Raw genomic sequence first — 26,179 nt, 5'->3', positions numbered from 1 at the left:
CCTGTGAAGATTGAAGTGGTTTAAAGCTCAGCCCAAGGTTTGGATGGTACAGCCACAGCCCGGGAATGTTAACTTGTCACTTGTTCTCTGGGCCAGGGTGACCTTGCACCTGCCAGAAGGTTCCATCACTCATATCGGCCTTCCAAAGAACCAGCTGCAAGGAATGTCATTCATTAGCCCACAGCCTCCAGTTGCAGCTTTCAGGTAGCAGGGAGCATGCTGCCTCCAGTGGGCAACTGGGCATGGTGGGGATTCTAGAGTCAGGCTATTTCTGCCCTAAATAGGACTCTTCTCTGAGATACTCTTCACTCCAGGCATGACGGAGACTTCCCCCGAGCTGCACTGCAGCCTGAAGCTCTTCCTCCCGCCCTGCCTCCCTTCTCCCTCTCCTCCCTGGGTCAGACCTCCATCACAGTCAAGGGCTCTTCCTGCTCACTCCTGCCCCTCCCTTTATCCTTACAAGTGAGTGGTCTCCCCGGTAAATCTCTTGCACCTCTAATTTGCCTTAGCATCTGTCTCCTAGAAGACCTGAACTAACACTCCCTCTCTGGCCCATGCCCCCCTGACCCTCGGGATAGCTTGTGCCTGCTGGCCTTAACATTCTCCATCACTATTAAGTGGTGGAATTAGAAGTGTGGTTTCCCTGTCCACACCAGGGTACATGGTGGAGTCCAAGTCCAGCTTAACCAGAGGGGAGGGACGGCTGCTTCCCAGGTCCAGGGCTCCCACCCAACTCACGTCCTGCCTCAGCCCCATCACTTCCCAGCACCAACTTCCAAGAGGGGGGTGATGGGTAGGGAAAAGGGCCTCAGTGCCTTGGGTTGTGGTAGGAGCCCCGAGTCCTAATCCAGTTTCTAATGCTAATTGCCCTTTCGGGGCTACAGTAGGACTTTGGCTTGGTTAGTCTGGGTGAGGGGAGGGGCAATGGCTGCTTTCTGAGTTTAAGAAATCCTTTAGCAACTGGTGAGGACTAATCTACGTCCTTGGCCTGTCAGACCAGACCAGAGGGATGAGTGGGAAGCTCTATCTGGTAGCATCAGGGCAGGACCAGGCCTAGAGCCTGGTCCTAATTATGTTCTGACACACACAGGTTGTGGGGTGCTGTACCTGGGCTCCTGAGAGTGGCCATCATCCCCAGGAAGGACAGCTTTCTGAGGAGCCACAATGAGGGGAGGTAAACAGACAATAGCAGGATGGGGAGGTCAGGCTGCCAAAGAAGGACCTGTGGGGTATGAGGAGGCAATACCAGTGCCCAAGGGAGGCTGGACAGGCTTCCTAGAGAAGGACTTATGTGCTGGGCTTTGAAGGCTGAGTAGGAGTTTTCCAGATAGAGAAAGGGAAAGGCAAGGCAGACAGAATACTGAGGCTCAGAAGTGTGAAGAGGCTATATTATGTGCTATGTGCTCTAAAATCTATGAGAACTGGCAGGCCTGGGCTGGAGGTCAGGGAAGCAGTGAGTGGGAGCTGTGCCCAGACCACGGAGGACCTACAACAAGGATCAAGGTGGTGCAGCCTCCACATTACACTTGGGAGGTAGATGCTAGCCTTATCTCCCTTTCACAGATGAGGAAACTGAGGCCCTCCGAGAGGGAGAGGGGCTCTGATGGGAACACTCTGGGCAGTGCCGGCACCCAGTCAGGTTTGGAAGCCAGAGGCCAAGCTGCCCTCTCCTTACAGGGCAGGCAATGCCGAGGACTAGGCTCTGCCCCACCACCACTCTGCCATGGTCACCTGACTTCAGGGAGCACTGCGTCCTCTGTCTCTCCCCTCCCTCCACCCCCAGTGTCCTTGTTTTGCTGACATCATGTACACATGGAAGAGAAATGTGTGGAGATTCCAGAGAGGCCAGAGTGTGGGAACCAAGACAGATGCAGCTGGCACTGCCTCAGGGCAGAGACTCCCCTGGAGCCTCTGGGCACTGCCACAGGGGCTCTGGAATGTGTCCGAGGCCTCTTGCTTCCTCCATGGCGGGCCCCCCCTCGGAGTCTGGGAAAGCTAGGGAATCCTGGTCACCCAGTCCTGGGCAGCCTCTGTGGGTGCTGCCTGCACAGAGGAATGAGGAATTCTTGGGCATCAAGACAGCTGGGCCAACCTGGCCAGTTTGGTCTCAGAAGCCTGAGCTGGGGCCATTGGACCCCCATAGACAAAACATAACCCTCACGAACTCTGCAGCCCTGGGATGGAGAAAGAAGCGAAGCCAATGTTGTCCGCACCTTCTCTGGAGAAGGAGCGTGCGTGTGTGCGTGTGTGTGTGTGTGTGTGTGTGTGTGTGTGTGTGTGTGTTGTAGACGGGCAAACAGACACAGACAGATGGTCCCACCCCCCACCCCCGCCAGCCCCAGGGGTAGCTGTGCACTGCCTGCTGCACACATGTGGCTCTCAGCAGCTGCACATTCCGTCAGTGGCCAGCTGTGGCAGCAGCTGTGGATTGGGAGTGAGCTCTGATGGGTCCCAGGGGAGAAGGGAGGAGGGCAAGGGGAGGGCAGGAAGGGCCTGGGATGAGCCAGGGTCAGGAAGGGGTGAGGCCAGGAGGCTCAGATTGTTCTCAGGATGGGACAGCAAGCAAGAAAGTGGGGATGGGGATGCCTGACATGGGGGCTGGAGGCCCTGTGGATGTGGGCCTTGGCAAAGAGCCTGGGGGAGGCCCAGGCGGGCCCAGCACACCCCATCTAGGTCTTGGCACATATATGGCCCAGTATGAACATAAGGAGAAAGACTCTGGGCAGTTGAATATATAGGTCTGAAGCTCAGGAGAAAAGGTTGGCATTAGAGATACAAATTTAGGAAATTTGGGTTTTTAGGAGGTAAAGCCGTGGGAGTAGATGACCTGCCCAGGGAGAAAATGCATGGAGAGAGGGATTTAGCCCAAATGCTAACATTACCAAGGGTTCCTTCTAAACATCAGACACTGTTCTATGCATCTCACCTCATTTAATCCTCACAAAAAAGCCTATGGAGTGAGCAGCTTTGTTATCATCCCATTTACAGACAAGAAGACCAAGGCGCAGAAAGGCCTCTCTTATCCTGCCTCACCTCCTGCCTCACTGTGAGGCTCTAGGGATGTTTCTGCCCCTCTCTGTCCCCAGACACTAATGCAGGATCACGCAGGCACTCTACCACCACCCACCTCACCACCTCTCCCCAGGCCCTGGGCCAGGATAGGGCCACTTGTGACTCTGTTGTTTTCCCAGGCACAGGCAGTGCCAACTCCTCAGAGAAAGTAGAGGACTTCAGGAGCCCCCAACTCTCCTCCCCATCCGTAGTTACTTAGCCAATATTTACCAAACGCCTACCAAGTGCCAGACACTGCTAGGCAGGGAAGACGATGGTGAGCAAACCTGCCCTGACTCTTGCTTTTGTGTCCCAGAGACAGACATAAATTACTGTGCTATCAATACCAACTGCTGCTTGGAGGATCTCTGCCAACCGTCCTCACCTCTGGGACCTTCAGATACCTCCACCACCCAGCAGATGGAGGTTCTGGGCCTGGCCCGGCAGTGGTCTCTTGAGCCCTGCTCCAGCATATGGCCCACATGCAACCCAACCTTTTGGAGCCCAGGCCATGTCAGTTAAGAATCTGAACCCCAGCCCTGGGAGAAGGCAGGGGCTGAGTGTGGGATCAGGCATTGAGAAAGTGTCACTGGAGCTGAAGCCCGCCCCTGAAAATCTCCTGCTTGCTCAGCTCTAGGGCAGGAGAGAGAGGAAGTGCAGAGGGTAGACCTCCCTCTGCCTCCCTCCCTTTGGACTAAAAGGCTCGTTGCTACTCCAGGCTCACCAAGGCCCACCCCTTGCCTAATCCTGACCCCCTCTCCAACGGGAAGCAATTCCTCCTGAAGTACCCTCTCTTATTGCCTGCCCCTTCTTCAAACCTGCTTCTGCATCCTCTCCCAACACCTCTGATCCATGGATCAGGCCCCTGCCTCCGCCTCCTCCATTCATGCCAAGGCTTTGTGACCTTGTGATCGCACCTCTTCATCTTAGAGTCCCAGGCCTGACAACCAAGCCCTTGTTCTCAGCTTTCTCTGGCCTTGACCCATGGAGCTCCATTCTTGTCTGATTTTCCTCCTCCCTGCTGGCGTTTCTCTGGCTGTTGCTGCCCAGGGTCCTGTCCCAGGATTTTGTTCTTGCTCTGTACTTGCTTCTTGAGATATCTCCAGTACTCCCGGGCTTCAGCTACCAGTCCCCAGATCTCCCCTCCACCCAGACCTCTCTCCAGCTTCTCCTCTTGGGTGTTGCCTGGGTCTCACAAAAAGTGGGGCCACACTAAACTCCACCCATTTTTTGTGTTCCCCATTGGCGCCTGTCATCCTCACTCACTCAGTCACCCAGCTAGGAACCCAGCATCTGTCGGATCTGTTCCCTCTCTTTCCCTCTCTAAACCTGTCCCTATTGCTTCACCTATTGTGGAAGTCGCCTGATTGGTCTACCTCTCCCTGATGCAAGATGCCCTGATTACCAGCATGAATTCTAGTGCCAAACTGTCTGGGTAGAATCTCAGCCCTACCACTTAACTAGCTGTGTGATCTCAGGGCATTATTTAACTGCCCTGTCTCAACAAAAGAGGATTATAATAGATAATCATAGTGACTTCTATTACAGGGTTGTTGGTGAGGTTTCAGTGAGTTAATATACATCAAAATACTTGGTATGGTGCCTGGTACAGTTGCAATAAAATTTTGCTTTTATTATCGCTTTTGTTAGTATGACCATTTATTTATTTTAAAAATATTTTAGAAGGCCTACTGTGTGCTAAGGAACTTTGCTAGGCATTAAAGGACATAATAATGAACAATAAAAGTGCTTCCTACCCCCAAGAACTTCACAGTCAAGATAGAAGCCTTTTCATAAAGTCCCATGGTGCAACAGTTCCTGCTGCTTGATCTATGTTCTATTCTTTCCCATCTTATTACAAAACAAAAGCAAAAGCAAAAGCAAATGAACCTTGGATTCTACAGCTCCCTCCAACTATTGTCCTAGCTTACTCTGCCATCACAGTCAAGCTTCTCAAATAAGTTTATTCTCCCAGCAAGTGTTTATTGCCCACCTACTGCATGCCAGGGACTGTGCTGGAGAGTCAGCAGTGAACAGAGAAGACAAATCACTACCTTCAGTGAGTTTATCTTCTAGTGGGGGACAGGGACAATAAATAAATAAATCAACAGGTATAATATAATATCAATGACAGTATAGAGAAATAGAGGCTGTGAAGTGAAATGAAGTGAGGCAGGGAACACAGGGTAACTGAGGGATTGGTGGCTATTTTAGATAGGGGAGCAGGAGAGTCCTCTCTGAGGATATAACACTTGAGCAAAGACCTGAATAGAGTGAGAAGATCTGGGGGAAGAGGATCCTAGGTAGAGGGAACAACACAAATGCAAGGCCCTGCATGAGCAGCAAGCATGAATATGGGTGGAACAGCAAGAGGGCTCAAGTGGCTGAGTGAGCAAAGCAGGGGCAGGGGCCAGAGCTTAGGGCAACCACATGCATCCTCTATGCCCTGGACTGTCCTGGCAGAGTAGTCTTGCCTCCTTTCACTCTCGAGGGTGCCCCAGGTTTAGATGATAGACTATATAGTCTCCCAATGTATAGGCCATGATAGGCAGTTGGCATTTTATTGTGATGGGAAGCCTATGGAGGGTCTTGAGCAGGACGTGGCAAGATCTGATTGACATTGTAAAGGATCATGACCAAGTCCTTGAAACACTCTGCTCCTTTCCTCTACCTCCTGGGCTGTCCCTTCTCAAGCTCCTCTGCAGCTCTCTTTGTCCTATGTAATGTAGGAGTTTCTCTAGACCAGTGGTTCTCTACAGGGAGTTGAGGGAGTGATTTCTCCCCCAGGGACATTTGGTATGATCTAGAGACATTTTTTTTTTGTATCATTAATCTACAATTACATGAAAGACATTATGTTTACTAGGCTCCCTCCTTCACCAAGTCCCCCCCACATACCCCTTCACAGTCACTGTCCATCAGTGTAATAAGATGCTGTAAAATCACTACTTGTAGAGACATTTTTAAGTGTCTTGACTGGGGCAGGTACTATTGGCATTTAGTGAGTAGACGCAAGGATGCTGTTGAACATCTACAATGCATGTAACAGCCCCACACAATAAAGAATTTTCCAGCCCAAAATGTCAATAGTGCTGAGGTTAAGAAACCAAGCACTAGATTGGCACCTATAAATGTCTAACAGAAATATAACGAGAGCCACATATATAAATATTTTCTAGTCACCACATTAAAAAAAACTTAAAAAAGTAACAAGTAAAGTTAATTTTAATAATATATCTTATTTAATCCAATATGTATAAAATATTATCATTTAATGTTGTCATTTAATCAATATTAAAAATGTCAATGAGATTCCTTCCTTCCTCTTTGTCTTTTTTTTAAAATTCTGGTGTGTATTTCAGACTTACTACACATAAAGTTTCAGACCAGCCAAATTTCAAGTGCCTAGTAGCCGCATATCTTGTGGCTGTTGATTGTATTGATGGCATAACTCTAGGCTCAGTAATAAATAACACAGCCTAATTGTTTAAGAGCTATATAAGGTAATAAAGCCTAATGGTTTGGCTCTGGAACCAAGTTGCCTTGTTGAATTACAGCTCTTCCATTTGCTACCTGTCTATGTTAGGTAGTTAGTCCACCTCTCTGTGCCTTTGCATTTCATTGGTAAAATGGGGATGATAATAATCTTACTACTTTATACAGTTGTCAAGGATTAAATGAGTTAATACCAGTTTCAGGTATTTTACTAAGAGTTTGCCAAATGTTAACTATTTAACTAGACCCCTCCTCTGTCTCCATCCACACTTTCTCTCTGGGTAATCCATCTATTCTCATAGCTTTAAGTGCTCCTTATTACCTAATGACTCCCAAATTTAAATATCCAGTTTAGACCTCTTTTCTGAGCTCCAGACCCTCTGTTTCACTGCACAGCCCATTAATGATGACCTGGGGCATCTCACATGAACATGCCCACAACAATCCTTGACCTTCTCCTAAAAATTTGCTCACTGCCAGTCCTTGCAAATCTCAGCCATTCATTACACAGGGCAGATACTTGGTAGCATCCTTGATTTCTGCCTTTCCAGGGAATGCATTATGCCTAAATTATGTAACTGCTATGTTGGTTGCGATTTCCACTTCACTGGTATGTGCCCACAGAAGTTATGTGAGTGCTGAGGGTACCTGGAATAAGAGTGTCCATATGTGTGGCTGGGGTGACTGCCAGGGCCTCCCGAGGAAGCACAGGCTGCAGGAACTGACATTCATGCTAGCTGGGTATCAGCATGTGTTTGTGTACTTGGCCAAGGGGTTGTGGCTCTGGGACATATGTGGAAGGGGGCACAGAAATGCTACTTCCCACCACTGTAATCAAGTGTCCCCAAGCAGGTCTTGCTGTGGGGGTGTAAGTGCAGTTATTCCCAGATGACCAACCCCGTCCTTCCAAGCGAAGGGGTGGCTTCCTGTGTCCTGGTGGGCAGGTCAAAGGGAAAGACTTCCCTGGTGTCTGACCCACCACATCAAGACCTCCTCCCCGTCTCCTCTGCTCATGAGGTCTACCTTCTGGATGCTCCCATTCTGTTTCCCTCTGAGCCTCTGGAGCTTCTCTGAGATACTAGTCCATGAGGAAGGCAGGTGAATGCCTGAGAATCTTCCTTGCGTCTCCCTCCCTAAGGGCAGGGCAGCTAAAGTTCCTACTGAGGGAAGAGTTTGGTCTGCTGTGGGGGTGGGGGGATCCCAGGAGGGGAGGCTGGAGGGGACTCCCCATCTCCCTTTTGAGTCCCTGCCACAATTTCAGAAATGAGCCCCCTCCTGAGACTCTTGGACTCCCAGGAACCTCTGGTGAATTGGGAGCTGATTTCCAGGGACACCCCCATCCTGCTACCACCAAGTCGGGTCCTCAGGGCCCTTGGCCAGAGCCAGTCCTGTTCAGGGGCTCAGCCACAACTTCAGCTGTCCCTTTGGGGGGTGACAGTCACCGCTCTCAGGTCTGAGCCTCCCTCAACCCACATTCCGCTTGCTTTGAACACCTACGGAAGAAGCTGCTTAGGGAGTTGATCAGGCCACAAACACTCCCACTAATCTCACCAAACCAAATGCGTGGGCCTCCCACAGATTCCCAGGAAGCAGCAGCAGGTGGGTTACCCTTGCAGAAGCTGGGGCATCACACGCGGAGCCTCTAAAGGCCAGCAGCGCCCCGGGCGAACCAGGGACACGCGGGGATTCCTGGCTTCCGTGGTGGGCCTCCAAGGGCACCTGCCCAAGGCCACCCAGCGCGCGGCGGCCGAAGCCCCGGAGCCGAGCCGGACCTCCCAGCCGTCAGTGGGGTGGGGGCGGTGACCGCCCGGGGCCTTCCCACGGCTCGGTCTGCGCGTCACCGCGGGGGCGAGGGGGCGCCCGGGGCCGCGGCGCAGGAAAGGGCCCTGGGAAAGGGCGGTGGCGGCGCCCCCGGGGCGGGGCCGGGGCGGGGCCCGACTTCCCGGCTCGCAGCCCGCACCGCCTGGCTGAGACCGAGTAGCCTGCGCTCGCCATGAAGCGGCCCCGGGAGCCGAGCGGCTACGACAGCGAGTCCGAAGGACCCATCGACGTGGGCCGCGAGGGCGAGCTGAGGTAAGGCCGGGGTGGGGGACTGCGCGTCGAGGGCGAGCGGGGCGGGGGCGCCCGGACCAGCTCAGCGAGCACGGGGACTAGCCCTCGGGGCGGCCGCAGGAGATGCAGGAGTGGGCGACCGACCGTCCGCCAGCTGTGTTTTGTTGCAGGGCGGGGGAGAGCAGGGCACATGTGCAGTGTGGGCCGTTACAAGCACGAGTGACTGCGATCCTGTGCGCTCTTGGCCATTTAGGGCTCAGAACACTGGGATGGAGATAGAGTTCAGCTCAGGGGCCTGATGTCTCGGTGATCGGCTTTCTGTCGAAGTGCCTAGGGAAGGAGGCGACTGGCGAGTTTTCCCTGAAGATTTTAGGAAACTCATAGACTCCACACCCCCTGTCCAGAATCCCCTCACTGTGCAGAATAACCATACTTTCCCAGTTTTACCCTAGATTGGTTGCACTTTTTATATAGTACACAAAAGGCTTCCCTCGGAAGAAAATGTCCCTTAGAGCAAATTGGACTTTTGAATTAAGGTTTTGGTATTGGAGAAAATAAGAGCTGACTCATCCATTGTGAGTGCAAGGGCATAGGCTCCAATTCCTGGGCTTTTCCTACCACACCACCATGTTGCCAATGTCTTTCAGCTGTTGGTAAATGCTCTGAACTGCGCTTGTCTAGTTCTGCTAATTCCCAGTTCTGTGAACAATCTAAGTTTTAGTTTCCTTATCTGTAAAATGGGTATAAATAATAGAATGAACTTCATAGGATTATTGGGAAAATCAAATGAGATAACTGTATGTCAAGGGCCTAGAACAGGGCTTAGCACATAGCAAATGCCTAATTAGTATCAGACAGCCAACGTGTGATACCCAGAACCCTTAAAGAATAGCAGGGACTGATTGAGAATATGCAAGCCTGGGTCCCAGCCCCAAATCTGCCACCAACTCACCATGTGACCTTGGGCCATTGCCTTCCCTTTCTTAGCCTGATGAAGAATCAGTAGTAAAATAAAGTAGGACAGGGAGTGGGAAATGGAAGGCTAGATGATGTGGCTCATCCAAACCTGACTCTCTAGAATAGATTTGGAAGGGGTATTCAGTTCATTGTTAGAGATGTTTTTTGTTTTTTTGGTATCATTAATCTACAATTACATGAGGAACATTGTGTTTACTAGACTCCCTCATCACCAAGTCCCCCCCACATATCTCATTACAGTCACTGCGCATCAGCATAGTAAGATGCTATAGAATCACTACTTGTCTTCTTTGTGTTGTACAGCCCTCCCCATGCCGCCCCCTACATTATGTCTGCTAATAGTAATGCTCCCCCTTTTTTTTCCCCTTATCTGTTAGGGATGTTTTTGAGGGCACTTCATAATTTCAGTGATGTCCAGTTTTCTGAGACCAGGGGATCCTGCCTCAATCACAAATCCTAAAATGCAGCCAACTTCCAATTATTTATAACTTACAATAGAAGGTAAAGCAATAGATATTCCCTTTGCATCCTTCCAATTAGGTGTTTGGGTGTATAATACAATTTCCTGAGCACCTTTACAACGTTTTAAAATTGTTTAGCATAAACTGCTTTTTAGAAAAGCAATTCCCTAAGTCTGTGCCTGCTAGGAAAAGAGGAAACTCCCAGCACCATGTGGTGGAAGGAGTCTCAAATTCGAATGTCATTGGGTCTTTGTGAATCAGAGGCACAAAATTGATGCCAGAGAGCTGGGCTGGCAGAGCTGGGTTTTGTCCTCAAAGAATTTGCAGCCTGCCCAGTGATCTGCCTGTCACACAAAAACCACGGATAGGATGGATGATGGAAGGAGACTCAGACTGTGGGCTGTGAGGGCACCTAAGCAGGGAGAGGTCACCCACAACCAAAGGTGGCAGGGAGGGCTTCTTGAAGGTGGTGGCATTTGGACTGTGGCATAAAGGATCAGTGGGCAGCCTTTTGTCCTTTCAGCCAGAGCCCATTTTTAGAGACTGTCTAGATTCTGAGAGGAGCAGACCCCCTCAGAGGAGAGAAAGCAGTTGGACATCTGGCAGAAGCTGACTTATAGACCTCTCTTTGTAGAACTCACCAAAGGGCCCTCCCCCCAGCAGACATCAATGCTTCAATTCAGGGAGCACTGAACGATGCCTGCTGTGGCCCAGACCCTGGGCTGGGCGTGGGGGGCCCAGATGTATCCTGCTCAGCTTTTGCCCTCAGGGAACTCTCAGAGAAGAAGAGCTTCATGTACAAAGAAAGCCAGATAAACAGTGGTAAGGGCCATGGGACTGGGGCAGCTTGCCTCCCCAGGGTCAGAGGCAGGGCACAAATCCCCCACACTCAGAGATGTCAAGAGCTGGGTGTGTCTGTCGTCACTGTGGGCATCTGCCTGCTGATGGTATCCTGTCCCATATGAGAAAATCACCTATAGGCTCCTATCTAAACCCAGCTCCTTGGCACAGGTAGGATCCAGAGACTATAGCCTCTCTCCTACCCTTCTCCAAACATTTTATGAGCACCTATCACATGTCAGCCACTGGGTCAGGGGCTGTGGGTTGTTCCTACATTATGTAAGGCACATGGTGGCCTTTGAAGTCAGATCTGAGTTTGATTCTCACCACCATTAACTTGGGCAAGTGACTTTACCTTTCTGAACCTCAGTTTTCTCCCCATACAAAATGGGCATGCTAAAACCTACCTCACAGGGTGAGGCTTTGGTGAGGTAATGTACCTAAAGCACAGAGCCCTCTGCTTTGGCACAAGGTAAGTGCCAGTGAGTGCTACTCTCTAAGGGGTCACCATTCAGTTGGAGAATGTTGTGTTCACAAGGCAACATGGTCTTATGAAAAGACTAGAAGTCTGAAGACTGGACTTGGCATGATTCTTAATTGTTTGTGTCTCTGTCACTTCATCTATCAAATGATTATTTTTTCTGATAAGTGACTCCAGTAACACAAGTCACAGGGCTATACTGCAATCAATGAGACAAGTGAATGTGGAAGTGCTGTCTAGAACAAAAAGAACTGGCTATGAGATGCACGTGGGGAGGTGTGTGGGCGATGCTCAATGACTACATGGGGTGCCCTGGACAGAGCACTGAATGAAAAGCCAGAAGACTTGGCTCCAGTTCCAGAATTCTTCTCATTTGCTGTGTGGCCTGGAGCAGACCCCTTCCTTTTCTGAGCTTCCTCCTTTTACAAGTGTGCTTAGTGCTACCTGAGAGCCCTTCCTTGGAGACATTGTGATTCTGCCTTTGGTTAATGCAGAATGAGTGGGGTTACCTGCAGGGGCTCCATGGAGATGTTCCCAAGGGGGAACTAAGGGTGAGCTCTGAGGGTGGCCAGGACTGGCAGCCAGACCACCTGGAAAGATGTCCCTCCCCAAGAGACCACCCTAGAATTCTAGCTAGGGACCTCTTATAGTCCATGGAGCAGATCTTGGTGGTCAACGTATCTTCTCTGGGTCTGTGAAAATCTGCCTTATTTCCAGACTGTCAGACAAGCAGCTCTCACACCTCCTCCCAGAGTCAGGGCCAGATCACAGCCTGGAAGTGAGCTCTAGCCGAGCTCTTGGGAGCTTTAAGGATAAGGGGACTGGAGGGCTATTCAGACAGACAGGAAGTAGGAATTAGGAAGGAAAACAATGCTGAATTTGGAGCCAGAAGACATGGATTCCCATGCTGGCTTTGCTCCTTAGCAGCTGCATAGACTGGGCAAGCTGCCTTAGCTCCCCAAGGCTCAGCATCCTCATCTGTAAAATGGGGCTTTTGTTAGGACCAAAGGAGGGAATATATGTAGTGCTGCCAAGAGAACTGTGAGGTGAGGTTTGCCTGTGAGACACGGGAGTAGGGGAGAAGAGATAATATTGCAGAGAACCAGTGACCAGGAGAGTGAAAAAAGTATGGCAGAGCTGCCGTGCCCTGAAAGGGGTTCATCAGCCTCCAACAGATAGTCCCAGAGGAGGGATCATGCTGAGAGGCAGTGACGTGTGCAGTGCTAACCAAAACCCCCCAGAGACACTTTATCTAGCAGGGAAGGGGGTGGGGGACAAAGGCTGTGTTTCTTAGTATACCTTGCTCTTGGGGCTTGTCCTAAGTGAAGCTTTGTAAGCAGGCTGCCCTACAGATCTCTGGCCATCTGAGCCCTGGACCTAGCTTGCTCCTTTTCCAGATGTAGCTGGACAAAGCCAGGGGCATAAAAGTAGGATTTGATGTATGTTGATCTGGTTTCTCCTGCAACCTTCTCTTTTCGAGCATTTAATGAAAATAATGCAACCTTTAATGCCAAGAGGGTGTAGTCACGTGGGCTGGGGCTCTCCTGATGAGCCATATATGCTCCCCTTCCACAAGGCCTAGAGCCTAGCTCTTCTGATGTTATCTCTGTTCCCCAGTGATGCCAAAGATGAGGGCAGGAGAAGAGAGTGCAGCCATGAGCTCTGCCATGTTCCAAGCAATTGTGGAGTACTGGGGCTACAGTAGTGAATGAGACAGACATGGGTCAAGGCCTCATGGAGCTTAAGGACTTGTGGGAGAGATTAATCAAATAATCATATAGATATAAGACAAGAATAGGCATAAATTTTTGAACACACGATTCAGGAAGAGTGTAGAGCAGGAGATATCTAGTGGGAGGGGAGATGTCAGGAAAGGAAGGTGATATGTGAGCTGAGATCTGAAGGGTGGTAGAAGTTATGAGGCAAAGGGGCCAGGACTTGGGGGCAGGGAGATGGGGTAGGCCAGAGAATTTTAGGCTCAGGGAACAGTGTGTCCAACCACAGGAAGGAGTTAATGCAGTCACAGGCTAGTGCACACACAGCAAAAGAGAGTTGAATCTAGGGGTTGGACAGAGACCAGCTGGGCCACCTAAAAGATGGTGCCCTGGATCCTAAAAGCAGTTGGGAAGCCCCTGAGGAGTTTTAAGAGAGTGACAAGATCAGATTTACATTTAAATGATCACTCTGCCTGCTTGTAGGGGGTAAAGTCAAGCAGTGGTCCAGGTGACAGGTGAGAGAGGTTTGGTCCTGAGGGTGGCAGTGGAGGCACGGAGGTGTAAGATGTGTCCTAGACATGGAATGGGCAGGTTCTCATGAGGCAGGGTGAGGACAGAGGAGGAATCAAAGATGGTGGCCAGGGAGCTGCCTTGCAGAACTGAGAACTGCTGAGATGGGAGTCAGGGGAGGCGGAGAGGTGTGAGGGGGAAGCAAGCTCAAGCGTTCCTGTTCAGATGTGTGGCATTTTGCATTCTGAAATGGCAGAGGAGTCCCCTTGTCTAGAGTTACTTGTTGATGTGCGTGATAGTGAGCCTCGGGAGGGTCGGGGCCTGGCTGACCCTCTCCAGTCCTGGCCTGCCCTGGACGGGGCCTCCAAAATGCTGGCCAAATTAAGGGCTCTCACTACAACCCTGCAAATCCCCTCCATTCCAAAAGAAACTCTGAGCCAGGAAACCGTTTTGACGACGAGCATTGGGGCTGGAGAATATTCGGGTCAGTCTGGGCAGGAAAAGCTCTGCAGGGCTGAGCCTCTTCGCGTGGATGGGGACTTCTGGGGAGCGAGCAAACGCCTCCTTCAGGCTGGCCTGTCGAGGGGAGGCCCGACGTGATTCCCGGCGAGAGCCCTCTGGGGAGGCCAGCGCAGTGTCCTGAGAGCCGGGGAGGGGCCTGTGACCCAGATGCCGCCCCTCTTCGCCCCCCGCCGTGCTGCGTGGGAGGAGGCGGCAGCTGCAGGCCTGGCGGAGGGCGGGCGGCCGGCGCGCCCGGCCCGTGGGAAGCGGCGGCATCTGCTCTTTCCACGCTCGTTCCCAGCGGCTCCCTCTGAAACCCAACCCGCCGGCGGCCGCCGCCGCTGGCCCGTGCCCTTGTTGCCCCGCCCGGGGATCGGGTTGCAGGGGCCGGGCCCGCTGCGGTTCCCCGACACCCGCGCGGGCCGCCGCCAATGCCAGGGCAAGGGCGAGGGGCAGGGGCAGGGGCAGGGGCAGGACCGAGCCGGGTGGCCCAAGAGCCTGGACCCCCGCGGCCCAGCTGCCCCGAGACTCCAGGGCAGGAAGCCGAGCGCAGGGGAGGACTTGGCCAGGGGCGAAATGGGCCCCGGGGGAGAGGGGAGAGAAAGCATCCCCACCCACGCCTGCCCTGCGCCACTTCCCGGCCTGGGGGACCGTCTGGGAGGGGGGCTATGCCTGCCCACAACCCTGCCTCCTTCGAGGTCGGCCCGGGTTCGGGAAATGGTCCCCAGCTCTGAAAAACCAGCCTTTTTCTTGTTTCCAGCCAGATGGCCAGGCCACTGTCCACCCCCAGCGCTTTACAGATGCAAGCCAGGAAGAAACGCAGAGGGGTGAGTGTCTGTCTCAGCACAGTTGCTCAAGGAGGGTTTGCCTGATTCCCCCAGGCTTGGCCCGGAGTTTCCTGGTCAGAAACAACACTCTGAGCAAGACTGTCTGGATTCAAATCCCAGCTTTGCCAGCAGCTGTCAGGGTGACTCTGGGCAAGCCCGTGACCTCTCTGCCTCATTCACCCCTCTGTGTAGCTGGAGTGATGATAGTGCCTACCTCAAAGGGCTGTTTTGAAGATGAAGCGAACTGACACGATGCACTCAGCAACACTGGACACACAGGGAGCCAACACTACTTAGTCCAGCCTTCCCTCCTCTCTCTGAGACCAGGACTTTAAGTTCCTCTCAGTGTGCTGAGGGGTGAGGGAGGGGAACAGAAGAAGGGGGCTTCCCTGCTTGCTCTCAGCCATCCCATCCCACCTCCCCCAGGATGCAGCTGTGCTTCCGCCCTGGGAGTCCAAAGGCCTGGAATGTGGCAGAGACCACACCTACTACTCAACCACCATAAGACCCTAGGCAAACTACTCTGTCCAGACCTCATCTTCTTCATCTGTCAAATGGGGGTTTAATTGCTGCCCTGCAATCAGTATTCTCCTACCGGTATTGGGAGGTGAGAATGAGGTAGGGTGAATGAAAGGCCTTTCCAGCTGGAGAGAGCAATGCCTAGGCCTCCTCAGGCCTCTTCCTGATCCAGCAATTGAAGGGGTAACATGCCATGCAGGGGCCTCCAGGGCCTGCTCCAGTGCTTGGCTGCTGTTTCTGTTCCGATTGGTTGGTGCCCTGCTGGGCCGGTGGTTGGACATTTGGAGTATCACTCCTACAGGCCAAGTCCAGAGAGCCGAGCTCTCCTCCCAGCGCTGCTCTCCCTGATGTGTGACCTTACCCAAATCACTGCCCCTCTCTGAGCCTTGGTTTCCTCCTCTGTAAAGTAAAAATAGGTTCATCTCCCTCACAAACTGTTGTGAGGGAAAATGTGAGTCAGTGTCCATCAAGGCACACTGGTGGTGTGATGTGCCTGCTGTGTTTATCACCTGTGATGAAGTGCCTATGTGCACATTCTTGTCATTGTTTTTTAGATCATAGAGAAACGGCGCCGGGACCGCATCAACAGCAGCCTCTCTGAACTGCGGCGCTTGGTCCCCACTGCCTTTGAGAAGCAGGTATGTGACACTGCTGATTATTCTAGAGGAAATAGTGTACAGATGGCAGAGAAGTTCCATTTCTCAGGGCATCTCTTGTTGATTGGTAGCAGCTGCCTGGAGTGCTGTGATATCATTTGTTGATATCTGTCACTGGAAATTCGTATTTACTGAGGTGTCTCAGGTGTTGTGTGGGTTTAAGTCCATCAGCCCATTGAACTGAACCCTCAGATGATCCTGAGAGATAGGGATTATTGTGCCCATTGCACACGGAAGGAAAGTGAGGCATAGAGGTGCAGTAACTTGCACCAGGTCACACAGCCAGTAAATAGCAGAGCAGAACTGGACCACAGAATGGTGTGATTCTGAAGCCCCCTATCCCTCTGCAGTATTGACATTTCCAGAGCTATTTGAAAGTGGAACAAGCTGCTTAGGGAGCAAACACTCTGCCATTGAACAGGTTGGAGTGAAAAACTACCTTGTCTTTCAGAGGTCAGACAGTTGAATCAATCAGGTAGCCTCAAAGATTCTCCTCCCTGTGCTCCAAGGCATGGTCATAGGTCATATGCCTTCCTTTGTGCTGGTGAGAACAAGTCAGTCAGTCCACAAAGGTTCACTAATAAAACTTTCACAGGGCCAGTCATGACCTAGACCTGGCACCTGCCCTCAAGAACTCACATGGAGAGTCTGACCCTCAGGTTTCACCTGGGAGACCAGGTGATGCTGGAGGCTTAGGAAACATTTCCCAAGAGAACAGAGGAAGAACAAGTGCTTTGTGGGTAAGATCATGAGCTAGATCTTGGGTATGGTGAGTGTGTAGTTGGATTCCCAGTAAAGCAGGTGTGGGAGACAGGTGGGTACACAGATGTGGCATTCTGGGGATGGTGCACGAAGCCACGGAGGTCAGTGAGACCTTCTGGGGAGAGTGTGCAGTGAGAAAAGTGAGCCAGCATGCACTGGGGCACAGCACTATTTTAAGGGACAGGCAGAGCAAGAGGCAAGGTGAAAGGAGAGCCAAGGATAAATGGTGCCATGGAGGTCAGGGGCGCAGGGGTTTCAGGAAGGATAGTCAGCAGTGCGGCGGGCGGGTGGGCGTCAGGGAGGACTGAAGAGAACCTGTTTGATGTGGAGACCTTAGCCAAAGCAGAAGCCCAATTGCAGGCAGTGGTGGAGTGGGAGGAGGAGGAGAAAGTTGAGACAGTGTGTGCTGATGACAGTGCAGGGAGGTGAGCAGGTCAGCTGCAGGCCTTCACTCTTCTGTCTCTGTCCACATAGGGCTCCTCCAAGCTGGAGAAAGCTGAGGTCCTGCAGATGACAGTAGATCACTTGAAAATGCTCCATGCCACTGGCGGGACAGGTACTGATGCCCTTCTATCCCTGGAGTCATTCATGTGACAAATATAAGGGGCTGGGCCTTGGGGATCACTGATGAGCAAAGTCGACGGCATCCCTGCCCTCATGGAGCTCACAGTCTATGGAGGGCAGGCCAATCCAGGTGGAACATTTGCAAAGCTTGTCTCTCTTCTTTCTGCTTTGCCCTCTCTACTTTCAGTGTCTCCATTTGTCCCAACTCCATTCCTTTCTGCATCTTCACTCTGTCCAGTCCTAGACCTTGGAGAGCTCTTCTAAACAGGCTGGTCCTACTGATCCCCCACCCCAAACCCCCCAGAGCCTCATTAAGTATCAACCTGACCGAGCTCAGTTTACTGGGATCCCAGGCTGAACCCAGGAAGGGGCCTGCCTGAGATTTGTAGCCACAGACCTTTTACTGGTATACCTACCCACTGGTCTAGCCTTTGGGCTGTTGTGTCATTGGCAGTGTTGGGATGATAAGTCACACTCACAGCTGGAGATCAGTGACAGGATTGTAGTAAAATACAAATGTAACCCATTCCATGATTTTGAGCAAGTCCATTACAATAAAGTCATGGAACTATGGCTTTTAAAGACTTCTGGACGAATGGAAATTTTGCCTACATGGAGGCTCTCTGTGTAGTGTGGTGATTTCACAATTTAGAATCCTTGAACACTCTGCAGACCTTGGTGACAAAGACCTAAATCCTAAAATCCTAACTTGCTACCTTTGGAGAGGACAGTTGCATTTAAGCAGCTCACCTCATGCTTCTCAAGCCTCAGTGTGCACAGTATCATCTGGGGGCAGGCAAAGCCATGAGTCACATGCCAGAGATTCTGAGGCAGTAGGTCTGGGTTGAAGTTTAGGAATTTGTAGGTTAGCAGGCACACCAGATGACCCCGATCAGGTGGTCCCTTTGAGAGCTTCCGCTGAAGGCATGCACAGCCAACCGTGGAAACTTCCATCTCTAATCAACCAGTGGGAAGGAGAGTTCAAACTACATTTATGGTTATCCAATTAAAGGAAAAATAATGATTAATATTTGAGCAGCATTTATAGTTTCCAAATGCTTTCACTAATGTGATCTCATTTGATTCTCCCAAGAACGTTGAAGGTGGGGTTTTTAGGTTCACCATTTTCTGGCTAAGAGCTAATGGGATGACAGAGAATTATGGCTTAGAGTCTGAATCCTGAGTTGAATTGATTTGAATCCCCTGAATTAAGAATCCCAGCTCTACTACACACTAGCTTTATGACCTTGGGCAAATAATGTACTTTCTTAGCTTTATGGCCTTGGGCAAATGATGTACTTTCTCTACTCCTCAGTTTTCTCATCTCTAAAATGGCAACAATGATAGGGTTTTATGAGGATTGAATTAGATAATGCAATTAAGTACTTCATAAGAACTCAGCAAATGTTTTTTAAAAAAAGAGCAAATAGAAACTGAAGGGATTTGGTCAAAATCATACGGCTAAGTACACAGCAGGGCTAGGTCTCACTCCCAGGGATGCCTGACTCCAAACATTGTTCCCCACAGAGCTGTCCTGTAGGGGCTTCTGCCATGACCTGGGGACCAGACATTTGTTGCCATAGCCAGTGCTCACCAAGGCTGCTCTGTCTTTGCCCAGGTGGTTGAGAGAGAGGCAGGTGGAGAGGCAGTGAGAATGTGTACACAGGCACACCTCGGAGTTATTGAGGGTTTGGTTCCAGACCACCCCAATAAAGCAAATATCACGGCAAATCAAGTCAAATGAATGTTTTGGCTTCCCAGTGCATGTCAAAGTTATGTTTGCCCTGTACTGTAGTCTATTAAGTGTGCAATAGCATCATGTCTAAAAAAAAGCAATGTGCATACCATGATTTAAAAATACTTTATTTTTATTGCTAAAAAAAGGCTAACAATCATCTGAGCTTTCAGCAAGTCATACTGCTCACAGATCACCATAACAAATATAATAATAATGAAAACCTTTGAAATATTGGGAGAATTACCAAAATGTGACACCGAGACACAAAGTGAGCAAATACTGTTGGAAAAACGGTACAGTAGACTTGCTAGAAACAGAATTGCCAAGCAACTTCAATTTGTAAAAAAAATACAATATTTACAAAGTGCAATAACAGGAAGCACAATAGAGCTAAGTGTGCCTGTTGCTCTGTGGGCAGTCCACCTGGTTAGACCTCAGTGAAATTGTGCAAAGATAGGGCTCCTGGCCTGATATGGACCAGGAAGCAGCTGTGAGAGGGAGGGGCCTTGCTTTCCAGACTGCCCTCCGGGCTGGAGGACAAACTTGAATGCCTACAGGGGCCAAACCAATAATGTAAGTGATAGCTAACTTTGAATTTATTGAGTCCTGCTGCGCACCATTTCATTTCACCCTTACAGCTCTGTACAGCTGGTATTACTTTATGCCCATTTTACAGCTAAAGAAATTGAGGCATAGAAGATTAAGAGACTTGTCCACAGTCTGGCAGCTAGGTAAGTGGCAGAGCTGGGATTTAAACCCAGCTCTGCTGCCTTCAAAGACGTCGTGCTTCACTGCTACACTATGCTGCCTTCTCCAAGGAGTGTCCCAGCTCTGATGGGTGCTGCCACCACCTCCCAGCACCTGTCCCCTCAGCAGGCAGGGGTTGTTCTACCGCCATGTGCACAGCCCTTGTACACCTGCCAAGTGTCTATTTAAATGAAGTTATCTTTGGGTCACAGTTTCTTCTCTGCATTAGTTATGAATTGCGATGAAAACAATACTTTATATTTTTTATAACGCTTTATAGTTTAGTGAATGCATTTGGCCCTCACAGCTCCCCCTGCTCTACCCCAGGAAACTGGGCCTCAGAGAGGTGAGGTCTTTCTGTCCAAGGTTGCACAGGGAGTGATTGGGGTAGGCAGGTCCAAAACTCAGGGAGTCCGGCCCCAGGCTCAGTACTTGTCTTTCCACCTGGCATGCCCTCATCATGCCTCACTTTGCAGGATTCTTTGATGCCCGAGCATTGGCAGTTGACTTCCGGAGCATCGGTTTTCGGGAGTGCCTCACTGAGGTCATCAGGTACCTGGGGGTCCTGGAAGGGCCCAGCAGCCGTGCAGACCCCGTCCGGATTCGCCTGCTCTCCCACCTCAACAGCTATGCAGCTGAGATGGAGCCTTCACCCACGCCCGCGGGTCCCTTGGCCTTCCCTGCCTGGCCCTGGTCCTTCTTTCATAGCTGCCCAGGGCTGTCAGCCCCGAGCAGCCAGCTCGCCATCCTAGGAAGAGTGCCTGGCCCCATCCTCCCCAGCGCCTCCTCTCTTGCTTACCCGATCCCAGCCCTCCGAGCCGCTCCTGTGCGCAGAGCTGCTGGCACCATCCTGCCAGCCCGGAGGAATTTGCTGCCCAGTCGAGGGGCATCTTCTTCCCGGAGGGCCCGCCCCCTGGAGAGGCCAGCTGCCCCCCTGCCCACGGCCCCCAGTGGCAGGGCTGCCAGGAGCAGCCACATGGCAGCCCTCCTGCGATCTTCTTCCCCCCCACCCCCTGGTGTTGTGGGGTCCCCTGCGTGTGTGGCTGTTCCTGCCCCCAGGCTCTCTTCCCTAGGGGCAGCCGGGAGACCAGCAGGAGCCATGCTCTACCACTCCCGGGTCTCTGAAGTCACTGAAATTGGGGTTTTCTGAGCTGGCTTTCGCCCCAGGAGTGAGGAAAGTTATTTTTCCAGGAGCCCCAGAAATGGCCCTGCTTCCTGGACTGGCTCGTATGTGAAGGCTCCTCCTCCTTCGGCCCGTCTCCCCTCCTCACTGCTCACCCCAGCTTGTCCACCCAGTGCTCCAGGAGCTGTTGGATCTCAGAGGCTTGGTCTCATGTCTTACCTGGACAGAGGAGTCCCGGGAGAGCCCCTGAGAGCTTTGCCCAGACCCTATCCCTGCTCCAACACACACAGGGCAGCAGACATGTATGTTAGGTCTGGAAACAAAGTTTTAGCCTAAAAGGCACAATGGCCTGAGGCAGACTGTTTACCTAGAGAGATCAGACCCCAGCCAGGAGCAGTGACTGAATACTGACTGGCTGCAGCCTTCCCATACCCTTAGGCACAGAACATAGTGTCTGCCTCACTTCCTGAGACAGTAACTTAGCAGGGCCCCCCACCCCCCACCCCCACCCCCGCAAAGAGGTCTCTGGGGAACCCTGTCTGCCCCCACCCACCCCATCGCACTGAACCATAGGATAGACCCATTGTCCACCACGGCCAAGGTCTGGGACCTGGGAACCCAGCAGGGCCTGCTCCTGCCCTCTTCCTAGCTGAGTGACAGATCTCTGCACACAGCTGGGAGATTTTGGGGGTAGCAGTAAGGCCCCTCTACAGGGTGTTCTTAACACCAGTCCTCAGACAGCACTCCCAGGCAGGAGCCAGGATTGAGCAGAGAATCTGGCTCCCTGCCTGTCGTCCAGTCACCCTCCTCCAGACATGTGGTCCATGTTGGGCGCACAGTGTGAGGGCCTTGTTCCCACGTGATGGTCCCCAGAGAGGAATCCTCTTGGGATTCAGCACCAGACATTTGTGCAGCCTGGTCTGCATCCGGCCACAGAGCCCAGACTGCTGGGACAGCCACAGGCTGTCGGACTGGACAAAAATAACTGTGAGGAGGGGCGAGAGGAAGGACAGTCAGAGGCGGCTTGGTCCTGCAAGGTCGCATGGTTGGTCAAGGGCCTGAGATCCTGTTCACCCAGGATCCCACGCAGCGGGCTCTGCCCCAGCCCGGGCCGCTTTTCCTCTGAGTGAACAAATAGCCCGACAACCATTCCCAGTGGAATAGCAGAGACTGGAAAAGATTGGGGCAGTCCCAGGCATGACATTCAGCTGGTCCACTGTTGCCAGACCTGTTGTTAGGATGTAGAAACATTTCTGTGCTCATTGGCAAATATCTCCTTCCTCTGGGCACCACTCCCTGCCATCCCCCGCCCCAACACCCACCACCACATGGTGTTTCCCCCAGGATCCCATGCTGATTAATGCCTGGCAGACCCAAGGCATGGGGTCCTCCAGCCAGCAATTGGTTGGTGCTTATTCTGCACTGGTTACTAAATACTTGGAGTGTCACCCCTGGGAAGACTCCCCACCTCCACCCTTTGGTGGAACCACCCTCCCCAGAGGCTGAATCAAGGAGACTCCATGGGCTCAAAAGTAAAGTTTGCAAAAACCCTGGGGGAAAAGGGCCCTTTCAGAGAAGTGGGTCAGAGGGCAGAGATCATTTCAGTGACCCAGAAAGCTCTTTTGAAAAGGCAAATTCCTTAAGGAGGCATAAAGAGCTAAAGTAATTCTTTCACGCCTCAATGTGAGTTTGATTAGATTGCTGTCCTGAACCCATCTGAGAGGTGCAGCAGTGAAGCGAGAGGGAGCCCATTCAAGGAGGGGGTCACTGGCCAGGAGTGCTCCTGAGGGAGGTCGAGAGGGATTGCGGGGCAGTCAGCAGACGCCCGAGAGCTGGGAGAGGGTGACCTAGAGAGGTGGCAAAAGGCTGAAACCCACTTCACCTTCTCACAAAGGCTCCTCGCCCTGTCCCCTCTCCCTGCCCCGCTTCCCCTCCTTCCCCTTCCCAACCCTGCTCCCTGGCTTTCCCAGATGGTGGCTCCCTGCTCCCAGGATACCAGCTCAGTGCTGCAGTCCTGCAGCTTGGTGACTTGCTAGCCTGAGAATTCAACATATACTCATAGTGAGGCCGTGGGAAACCCATTTCCATGTTTCCAGTACCCAACTCCAAACAAGAATCTGTTGACAGCATTTCATGAGGTGGAAATGGCCCAGAACTTTCAGATTCTTGGTTGATGTTGTTAGCCCAGGAGATTGTGAGGAAAAGGTGACCGGATGTATCTGTTTCTATGGTTGAGGACTTACATCTTTTGCTTATATATCCAAGCCTTTCTAGTACCCCCAACTCCCACCCCATTTGCTGGGGGTCTTACAGACATCCAATAAAATTTTTTTTTAGTTCTGGTAACCTCTGCCAGATTCTACTTCTTAAAATTTTAGAGTCCATCCACTTCTTCCTGAACCCACAGCCATCACCCTGGGCTGACATCAGCACCTCTTTCTCCAGTCACTGCCCTCCGAAAGGTCAGCTTGCTTCCCTCTTGCTCTGTCAATCAGTTCTGAACAGCAACCGGAGAGAACTTGAAACATGCAAATAATATTGTATTAACTCTGGTTTAAAACCCTTACTCTATTATTCCAAAAATCCAAGCTTTTTATTTTCTGGTTCCAACCTAACTTCTAGCCTCTTTTCCCACCTCCAGGATTTTGCATATGCTGTTCCCTTGCCCAGAATGCTCCTTCCCTACCCTTTGCATGGCTGAGCTCTTCATACCCTCAAGCCTTGGCTTCAGTGTCACCTCCTCAGAGAGGCCTTCCCCGACAACTGTCTTGAATAGCTCATCTTTCTCCAAGTCCCCTGTTCTTTCCCTTCATAAGAAATGTGCCACAGCACATCCATTTCTGTGTGTCTCCCCCACCAGCATGTAAGCTCCATGAAGCCGGGGATCATGTCTGCTTTGCTTTCTGCCCTGGAATCAGAACCAAGCATGGTGCCTGGCTCAGAGTCAGTATTCAATAAATATTTGTTGAATAAATGAACTGGCAGGGTGAGGAATCTTCCGAACTCAAGCCGATGGATGGTACAGGGTTGGGGTGAACCCCCCACTGGCTGACTTTGAGGGGAAGCTGGAGAGCAAAGTGAAAGACAGGGCCAAGAGACTGAAGTTCTGGCAAATGGTGAGGAGGCTCTGGCCAAAGAAAAGTGCAAGTGTGCTGGCTCTGGAGTGTACACTGACATCCGACACCAGGCGGGTGTCCCTCTAGCAGGTATTGTTCCCTGCTCTTGGCCTGGCTCTCTTTGATGGATCCAGCTCGCAACGAATCCAACAAACATCTGTGGAGATCTGCTCCGTGCCCGGCCAGGAACGGTGAGGGCAGAGGTGACAAGGACATTGTCATCAGAGAACACACACCCCTGTCTAAGTAATAGTTTGGTGAGGAGAGAGTGGAGACAGAGGTCTGTTGAAAAGCGGGGACACAGAGGGGTTATCTGCCTCTGCTAGGGTGGCCATGGGCAAGGGTGAGGAGGGGTGCTGGGAGGAAGCCTTCCTGGAGGAGCGGGAAGAGAGGCATTCTAACAGCAAAAGGAACCATTGTGCAAAGACCTGGCGACTCATCAAGGGGCTCTCTGGAAGGTGGCTCTAAGGTGAGCACTGTCTTCCATGACAGAGCAACAGGTAGGCTAGTCTGGGTAATAAAGCCAGATTTCCAGGGTTCAGGTCCATCTCCATCACTTATCAGGGCTGTGGCCTTGAGCAAGTTGCTTAACATCCCTACACTTCAATTTTCTCATTATAAAACAGGGATGATTACAGTAATGGCTACTGTTAACGGAGTGGTAACTACATACCAGCCACTGTGCGAAATGCTTTTCTTGGAATGTTCCCATTTTGCAGATGAGGACACTGAACCAAGCCACCCTCTCCCAAGATAGGTCAGAATCGAATGGGATAACAAATGTAAAGCCTTAGTATAGGTCTGGGCCACAATCTTTCCATTAGTGTCATTAATGCAAAGAGGCTCAATACAAATTGTGGAAGTCCTTGAGTGCCATGCAGAGCTTGGGCTTTAGCCTGTGGACAGCGGAAGCCGTGGAAGATTTTGCCAAAGGAATGCTCAGGTCACACCTTGTTTAAGAAACTCCTGCTTGGGGTGGCGTGGATGGGTGACTGGGAGGAGGAGTATTCAGACTCAAGTCCACCTATTCATTGGAAACACCTAGATGCTTTAAAAAAATATCAGTGCCTGTGCCCCAGAGATGATACTTGTAACTTGTGTGTGCTGAGGCCCCAGCATCCCGTAAGGAGGTGTGAAGAAAAGAGTCAGGATTTCCTTCCTAGTCAAGGTTAATTTCCATTCAGGAAGCTTGTGAGCCTGAAAAGGGCTGGTGCTTTCTGAGAAGCAAAGCAGAAATTAATTTCCACGAGGGTATCTCTGTCATCCAGCTACATCTTAATCCCCAGCCTATAGCAGATGCTTAAGAAACATTATGTGTTGAAAGCTTTGGGGACTTGGGATTCATTCAAAAGTCACTGAATATTTCATGATTTCTGGACACCTAAAGACGTTAGCTTCCTCCTCACCTTCCTGGGAAAAGAGGGTAGGAAAACTCAGGCCTGGATATCAACTGATCCCATTAATAATAGTAAACATTTTTGAGACTTTGACCTACCTTATCTCATCTGATCCTCATATAGCTCTGTGAGTAGGTACTCTTATTACCACCATTTTACAGAAGAGGAAATTGAGACACAGTTTGTTAATGAAAGCACCCAGTTCACAGCCCGAATAAATGTTCGAGCCAAAATTAAAACCTAGGCCTGTCCAATTCAGTCTTAACCAATTCAGTACACTGCTTCCTTCCCAACCTGCCTCTTGTAATCGAAACCCAAAGACATTCAGTGGTAGGCCTGACAGGACTGATGGGCTGGACTGTCAAGTTAGCCTGGGAAACCTTCATCTCCACCATGCTTTTCTCACCCTGTGCTGGTGCAAGTAAAGCTTGGCTGACGTAACAAAGAGGCCCAGGAATAACTCACTGGATGAAAGAAGACAGAAGTTTATTTATCTCTCGTGTAACTGCCTAATGAATATTCCAGATCAGCCAGAAGCTCTGATCAATGGAGATGCACTAGGACCCAGTTTCCTTCCATCCTGACCCCCTGCCATCTCCTAGGGCATGGCCCTGCACAGTTGAAGATAGGTCTCCATGGGTTTGAG

The 26,179-nt window shown here is 51.3% G+C and overlaps 2 protein-coding genes across 3 annotated transcripts in view; one reads left to right on the top strand and one right to left on the bottom strand.

Annotated features, from left to right (window-relative positions):
- Positions 1-26,179, bottom strand: part of MACF1 (microtubule actin crosslinking factor 1) — a 471,369-nt gene that overhangs the window by 13,574 nt on the left and 431,616 nt on the right. The window lies entirely within an intron of this gene.
- Positions 8,418-23,998, top strand: HEYL (hes related family bHLH transcription factor with YRPW motif like). Of its 2 annotated transcripts, none has more exons than XM_017666970.3 (5): positions 8,418-8,619; positions 14,845-14,911; positions 15,985-16,068; positions 17,323-17,404; positions 20,374-23,998. In XM_017666970.3, the coding sequence occupies exons 1-5, from the start codon at positions 8,540-8,542 to the stop codon at positions 21,045-21,047; spliced, it is 987 nt and encodes a 328-aa protein (XP_017522459.2). In that variant the 5' UTR covers positions 8,418-8,539; the 3' UTR covers positions 21,048-23,998. The 2 variants fall into 2 exon arrangements, with proteins under 2 accessions (XP_017522459.2, XP_017522460.2); XM_017666971.3 differs by having other exon boundaries at positions 8,506-8,619; positions 14,849-14,911.

The sequence above is a fragment of the Manis javanica genome, chromosome 4, assembly GCF_040802235.1.
Source record: "Manis javanica isolate MJ-LG chromosome 4, MJ_LKY, whole genome shotgun sequence".
NCBI classification, from domain to species: Eukaryota; Metazoa; Chordata; class Mammalia; order Pholidota; family Manidae; genus Manis; species Manis javanica.
Note: the sequence above shows the minus strand (reverse complement) of the source record. Positions and strands in the feature narration are given on the sequence as shown.

Bases quoted from the DNA above. Each gene is read 5' to 3' on its own strand.
- HEYL (XM_017666970.3), top strand. From the start codon at position 8,540: ATGAAGCGGCCCCGGGAGCCGAGCGGCTACGACAGCGAGTCCGAAGGA. The intron at 8,620-14,844 runs GTAAGGCCGGGG...TCTTGTTTCCAG, and splicing joins GGCCGCGAGGGCGAGCTGAG to CCAGATGGCCAGGCCACTGT. The intron at 14,912-15,984 runs GTGAGTGTCTGT...ATTGTTTTTTAG, and splicing joins CCAGGAAGAAACGCAGAGGG to ATCATAGAGAAACGGCGCCG.